The 8,025-nt window shown below is 25.2% G+C and overlaps 1 protein-coding gene across 1 annotated transcript in view; it reads left to right on the top strand.

The window, feature by feature from the left end:
• Positions 1–1,684: 1,684 nt before the first annotated feature.
• LOC108686569 (ETS-related transcription factor Elf-5-like) overlaps positions 1,685–8,025 on the top strand; it is an 11,215-nt gene continuing 4,874 nt past the window's right edge. Inside the window, exons 1-3 of the mRNA XM_018191939.1 lie at positions 1,685–2,076; positions 4,132–4,267; positions 6,584–6,838. Coding sequence (XP_018047428.1) covers positions 2,038–2,076; positions 4,132–4,267; positions 6,584–6,838 — 430 coding nt within the window. The 5' untranslated portion in view covers positions 1,685–2,037. The remainder of the gene's footprint in view (positions 2,077–4,131; positions 4,268–6,583; positions 6,839–8,025) is intronic.

The following is an 8,025-nucleotide window of genomic DNA, read 5'->3' as shown; positions in this document are numbered from 1 at the left end:
AAGAATATTTTTCATATAATCATGTAATTTGAAATCAACCAAACGTACTATTTATATTCTGATTTTTATGCAACTGAAAACTGTGAGTACAAAACATCTTGCGACTATTATTTTCGTATACATCCCATATTTAATTATGTGAATATATCATCTTAATTCGTTTTTATTAAGAATCTCATATTTGCTCGTTTATTGGTCATTTTTTCTTATTATAAAAAAAAATTAAAAATGTAATTTTTATTTATATCTCCTTGAAAAAGATACTAATTTAATTTTTATAACTTCTTAAATTTTTTTCAATGAATGGATTTTGATCAGATTTAAAAAAATTAAATTAGTATCTTTTTCAAGGAGATATAAATAAAAATTAAAGATGTAATTTTAATACTATTTGGCATCACATACATTAAAATAAATATAATTCAGCTATAATCTAAAACATGTATAATAAATAAATATTATGATTTTATATATGTATAACAAATTATAAAGAAAAAATTACACAGCAGTAAAGTTATACAAAGAAGCCGAAATTGTAGAATGAAATAAAAAAATGAAGATGATTAATTGCTGAAGTATGCTAATTGAGAACCTATTTAATAAATAATTTTAAAAACTATAATTTAAAAAATCATGAACAATTAAAATTACAAAAAAAAAATGATTTTTTTCAAGTTTTTGATACTATTTGGCATCACATACTTTGCAATAATTTATTCTCTTTTTATGAAAATATAAAACTACGGAAAATTGCAAAAAGCAATTATGAAATCTTTTAGTAATCTTTAAGATGTTAGCGCGATAGGAACTATTACGAATTATACAATTTTTAAATTGGCTTTATAGACTACAATTTTTACAGAATTAAAATATGCACAAATAGAAAGTCCGAATGAGTCGATTTCACAAAAAAAATCGAACAAAAATAATTTATTGTTTAATAATTTAATTAATAACTTAATTAATAGCTGAGATTAGAAATTGCTTGATATGAAAGATTTATAATTATGAGTAGCATATAATAGTAATAGTATTTAGCGGATCTCGAACAAATATTAAATTGTCAAACTAAAATCGAAAGCCTAGAAAAAATATATTAGCTTAATTCACGTGTATAAGTATGCTTAACGAAGATTTAGAATGGTAAACAGAGAGCAGTAGATTCGTAGTTCGATCTCGTAAGAGTAGCACTGCAATGTATTAGATAAAGATATATGCCTTTAATTGAGACAGAACGATATTGTAAATGATTAAAGATATTTTATTATGTCGACTTTTTTATAATTTGGAATTAAAAGAATTTACATTATTGACGTCAAAGTTCGACTGTCGCGTTAACATTTTCTGAATAGAATTTTTTGAAAAGCATATTCTTTTTTTTTTCAGCCTAAAACGTTTTACATTTATTTAGAGAAATAAAAAAAGTTGAATCAAAATTCAATTCTATTGTAGAATTAATAAAATCAAAATTTTATTGTAGAATTAATGATCAGAAAAAAATGATCCGATTTTGAAAATATCGACGCCAATGAGGCATAAGTAATTATTGCGTCAGCTATCGCGGTACGACGTACAGCGGTAGTGATTGGCCGCGGTTGTGATGCGGGAAATCCCCGTTGAAACCTGTTCAACCGCGACTGTCCCACTGTAGTTTCATATTTGTTTTCTTCGTCATTCCCTGTCGAGTAGAGATTTGGAGACCTCGTGCTCACTGTGCTCAGTCCAGTTCAGTCGTTTATGAGAGACGCGCGGTGGAGCATTATTGTCATCGCAGTTATCGTTGCTTATCTGATTTGAAATAATTGTGTGTCCTATTCCATATTTTTAATCAAATATCTCAGAACGATGAGTTTATTCATGCAATATCGGCACGTACTTCATAAATTACCGCGCGTTTAATTCTCGTACGTGTAATTATTGTCGCTATGCAAGTATAATATATACTACTTTTAACACGAGCGCGCCTGACTCACTGATAGTTCTCGCTGATATTGTATGACAAAATTAAAGTGATAGTGTCAGTGCTGTCACGTGAAAATGGATTCGTTTAATAGTTACGGCAGGAGTGACTTGGAAGTGAGTTTAATAAGAACGCATAATTTACATAATATTTGTTATTTTTTTAAGCACTCTAAATCATTTACGTGATCGCCGTTTTTTCTTCTGTTTTGTTTCTCTTATATTCTTTTCCCTTTTATTCGTACATTTTTATATCTTTTCCAATATCTGTCTCAGACTTAAGTTAAAAAAACACAGTGTAAATTTATCACTTCGTTGAAACTAAGCAAAAAAAAGCTGTATGTATATTAGCTCTATATAATTCAAATTAAGAGAATAACAATTTTAGCAGATCAAGTAACTTTGTTCTTGTTAAGTCATGATATATACATTAATTTTTACATTCTTTTTCTGTAACTAAAGATAGCTCGTACTATTTCCGTGATATCACTATTTGAAAAAAACTTTTGAAAACTTGAAAATCATAGAAAAGATATTTTTAGGATTGTAACGTAAGATCAAACAAGATTATAAATATCTGGATAACATACGAAATATCGAATTATACGATTATTTAAAAAATGCAAATATTTAATTTACCCAGATGAATTTTAATATCGAATTTTAAATCGAAAATTTCAACTTTCCAAATTACAATAAATTGATAAGGGAACTAAATAAAAAAAAAAAGGTGAAACGCAATATGGTAAAATTTATGGTAATTATAGGGTAATTTATAAATTAACTTTTTATACAGTATATTTGGTAAGAGTGTAGACTGTTATTTTTTAGAATAATGATTATAAAATTTTTTTAAATAAAATTATTTTATTAAAATAGAAAAAGGTTAATATTAAAAAGTTAATAATTATTAAAGTTAAAGTTAAATTTAATAAGTTAAATTTAAGTTTAAATTAAGTGTTAAAGTTATTTTGCTTATAATCTTATGTATTATATAAGGTGACTTAAATAAAAATTTTAAAATATTAAAAAAAATTTTAATAATTATTTGTCGTGAAAAATTCAATAACAAAATGCAATAAAATATGAGTTTCGGTAGTTGTTTATGAGATATTGTCATTTTTGTACTTTTATATTTTCTTCAAACTTGATTTTTTTCTAAAACGAACGTGAAAATGATCCCAATTTAATTATTTTTGATGTTCGCATTATTAGTCTTTTTCTTCCCTTCTCACTTTCATTGTTCCTTTTCTATCCCTATTCTCCTTCCACTCTCATTTCCTCTCTCAACAAGATATTATAAAACATCAGAATATCGCTCACACATTACAATATAACATTGATAATTTCTAACGGAACTGTTTTCAATTTTCTTAATTCTAATCGCATTTGCCGCTATTAAATTAATTTGACGTATTGTTTCAATTACTGGATTGATTATTCTGGCTAAACCTTCACATTGAGGAGTATATGTACAATAATTTTATTTATCACACATTCTTTAATATAGTTGTCAATTAAATAAAGATGATATATACTAAGAATTCTGAATATAACGACCATTTATTCATTGTCATATTTTAATTTAATTTTTACAATCTATTGTAATTTGATATTACAATAGATATTACAATAGACTATTAATTTGATAATAGAATGTGTGCTTGGAATGACTACATGTTCAACTAATTTTATTATCATTACGGACAAATTGCGACTGATGTAATAGAAGAATGTAACTACGAAAATGACATGAAGATTGAAAGCATTGCATTGTTACGACTGAAAATAGATATGAAGAGATAGGTCCATTACTTTGCGTATATAATTATAATTTGCAGAAATCATATTTAACAGTTTTATGATTTTTATTAAATTTGCGTTAATTTATCGACATGTATACACTTAAGATAATCTGACAAATAGGTCGAAATGTATATGTTTTTAATTTAAATATACGAAAAATTTGACTCTTAGTTCTTTTGTTAATCATTTACATTTAAATAAGTTTTAATTTACATTTTGAAGTTTTAATTTTAATTGATGAATACAGCGTCTTATTGTTGCTTATTAATTAAAATTAAATTTTTTATTTTAATTCTGTTTTAAGTTGATTTTAAATTTTAATCCTACTTTTAAATCAATTTTAAATTTTAAATTCTATGATTGTAGATATATCCATCGTTTATTAATTTACACGAAGATGAAAATGATCATTTACTCTTGGACATGGATTCTTTAGTTCCCAGACGAAGCAATTTCCTAGCAAGCCGTGGTTGTGAACCAATTAAGAAGAAATGCTCATTCGGTAATGTAATAAGAATAGAAAAAAAATCAATTTCGACTAATTTTTTTAATTTTTAAAAAAAAGAAGGATGTCTTATGAACATGCGTGGACATATTTTATATATGATTATATAAATATGTTTATGAATATTTATAAATGTATATGTATGTTTATACATGTTTATATCTATTCATGTATGAAAAATTTTTTATCGAGAAGTTAAAAGTAAATTTCTTAAATTTACGTAACATATTTTAAATCTGCACGATAATTTTACATGATTTTACATGATTGTTGCTTTAAGTAAATTTAATCTTCATTAATTATTAAATTAATAAAAGCGTATTTTATCTCACCATTCGTAAAATTTTTATTATTTTTTTGCTACCTGTTAACTGACTCAACCATGGCATACATTGAGTTGTCATGCATCATAAAAGTACTAGGTGGTTATGTCTATCATATTTTTTGCTCCTAGTGGAATTAATTCAAACTTAAATTATCGGAAGCACCTTATATTGATGGAAATAGACTTCAGTATTTTTTTAATTCGAAATTATTAATATAATAGGCGAGGGAGGGGCTCCACAATATATTAGATTTTCTAACTTAAATAAACGCCAATTTTAAGGATTAATATCTCGTTTCCAAAAGCAGAGCAACTTTTTCTGGCAGATTTGTTCATTTTATTAAAAGATGCATCGATTGGTACATTTTTTAAATAACATTAACTTTTTAAATAACATTAACTTAATTTTATATGTAGAATATTAAAAAATTACATAATCCAGTTTAAGGCGATATTTTATATAAAAATTATTTTTTAAAAAATTATTTTTCCGAAAATGTAACCTGTTGAGATTTGTCGATACATATACAGAAAAAAATGCGTGATATTAGGATTAACGACTAATTTACTTTTTAAAAAAGATAAAAAAAAGCGCTACGTTCACCTCAAAAAAATAACTATTGTATTAATTATGAATTATAAAATTATAAGTTATAAAATTATAAATTATAAAATCTAAATGATATCATCTTTATCTATATCTGTACTAAATTAAAAAGTAAACCCAAGAGTGACACTATTTTTTTATAAACAGTAAATAAAAAGAGCATACGTCATACACTAGATTTGATCGTAGCGCAAAGTTACATATTTAAAATTTATTATGTTAAATGTATAAAAATTATAGATGTTTTGATCAAAATTGACCATCTGCAGTATATCAAATAAAACAAGAAAATGATATAAATAAATTTCTTAACAATAAGTCTCAGATAAATAAAATGATTCGAATAAATTACATAAGAATCAGATAATTGAAACACACTAAATTTCACGAATGTTAAATCAACTAGTTACAAAGATAAATTTCAACAGCTTATTAATCAATTTAGTTTAATTCAATAATATATTTTCATTCTGTAGAAATTCTTGTCGATTACTTCGCTTTAATTAGTTATTCAGAGATTCTTTATCGGTATTATATTATTGATCGTTGTATAAACATCACAATTTCCAAATTCTAATTAAAATTATTATAACTTTAGTTTGTTAAATTAGTCATTGAAAATAAAATCTAGTATATTTAGTATACCTGTGTTATGACCAACAATTATTACAAGATCATTCCGTATGCAGAAAGTCAAGACTGCAAATAGAAGATGGAAACTTTATTTTAACAAGAGTGTATAATTTTCTGTAGATATCTTTCCGAGCTACCTATATTTATATGATTGAAAAGGAAAGAAAAAAATATTAAAGAGAGTAACTTTTGTAGGAGAGGGACATTTATCTAGTATAGGAAGATATGTTAGGTGTCTGCTCTGTATCGTTCTAATACCGCATATATGTATACTAACACAGTGAGTTAGAATCTCTCTATCCTACTAATATCAATAATAATAATAATACCAATATTTGTATTTGTCATCACAACAAAGCAGTATGTCTAACGCGTTCTCGTGTTTTTCTTGTCAATTCGAACAACGAATCTAATAGTAAATTATTAAGAAAAAAATAACTTCAAGAGATAATTAATTTATCTTTCCAATTTTCTTATTTATTTGTAGTGAATTAAGGTTTAAATTACAATACTTTCTTACTATCTGCGATTACCGACGTACTCACTGGGATTTTCCTCGGACTTTTTAACATTAACGTGTTATAACGTTTTATGAAAAACTGTTATATACTGATTTCAGCATTTAATCGTTCGATCAATCTAAAACATTTTGCATTCAAAACGTATTATTATATGATTTTAATAAAACATGCATGGATTGATAGATATTGCCTGTAGGTATTGTCTAATTTTAAATTCGTTTTGATAGGTGACGAAAGCGAGGAAATCGATGGCACTGGATGGTCCGACAAACCTATCAGAACCTGGTGTCAAGAGGAAACAATAAATTGGCTTATGTCAGCCGCATCATATATCGGTCAACCTTACAGCTCCATTCAGCACAGTCTTGCCGTATCTGGGAAAGAAATTGTTACTTTTACGCGAGAAGATTTTATTAATCATGATCCTGTGTTCGGAGACCGATTGTACAATCTTCTCCATTCACAACGTATATCAAACCTTTGTATGTATACACGTTGCTACATTTATAAATATAATATATTTATAGATTTAAAAAATGGTCGAAAACTTCGAATTCAATATAACGATAAATTCAGATTTTTCATATTCCTAATTATATAAAGATTTCTAAAAAAGAATATCCCTTAAATTTATTTAGATGTTTGTAAGTTTTCTTTGGAAATTATAAAATGAGAAATCTTAAATTATTCTTGAATTTTAATATATAAAAAGTTCTACAGAAAAAATATAGATTGTCTTAAAACATTTCTGAAAAATGTTCTAATTCATATAAAAAAATGTGAGAAATTTTCTAAAAAATTATTGAAAACCTTAGTCAAATAAGGGGAACAAAAGTGCTTCCAAAAAATTTTAAACTTTTTAAATTAGAGAAACATTTCGAGACTAATTTAGGCGCAGAATTAATTTTTAATACACGTAAGTATATGAGAGAAATCGCATAATTGCTGAATTTTAATTATTATAAAATATGTCTTCGAATATATGTATTTAAATTTTGAAAAAAAATATATGACGTATGATTGAACTTTCAGTTTGAGTATGTTACTTTGATCTTTATTGTACGTTTAATAAATCATCATTAAGCACTTCAGCTAAATATGAAATCGATTATTTAATTTAATAAGATTTAAATAAAAAATATTTTAAGATCAGTATAACATTTCAGGAAAGTCTAATAATTCATCGGACAAAATGTTTTTTCAAACGAAAGCTTTTCTTAACTAACCTTTTTCCTCGATTTTTACAGCTAATATATTTAACAGCTAATTTTACAGCGAATATATTCCTTTTCGAATATATCCATTTTCACTCTATTTACTATCTCATCTGAAAATTCTTTATCTGATGATAATTATTTTCCATATTTGTGTGAAGAAATGATGCAATTCGAAAATATATTCCTGTTAGGACATTTTATTATCAATTGGTTTATTTAAGTATTTGATATTTGCATTTTTGTCATTCTATGAAAAGCTTGTTTGACAATAAATGAAGTACCAATTTCAAAAATTTTAAGAAAATTATGTTAAAAATATCAATGAATGTTCTTCTATCAAAACATTGCCTGAGTGTACGATATTCAAAAGATATCACTATGAATTTCACGTTTAAAAAATATTTTAATTTTTTTTTAGTCTTAAAATAAATTCCGCCAACTTTTTTTTTAAG

This window comes from Atta colombica, unplaced genomic scaffold (genome assembly GCF_001594045.1).
Source record: "Atta colombica isolate Treedump-2 unplaced genomic scaffold, Acol1.0 scaffold187, whole genome shotgun sequence".
NCBI lineage: Eukaryota > Metazoa > Arthropoda > Insecta > Hymenoptera > Formicidae > Atta > Atta colombica.
This window is presented reverse-complemented; position numbering and strand designations above follow the sequence as displayed.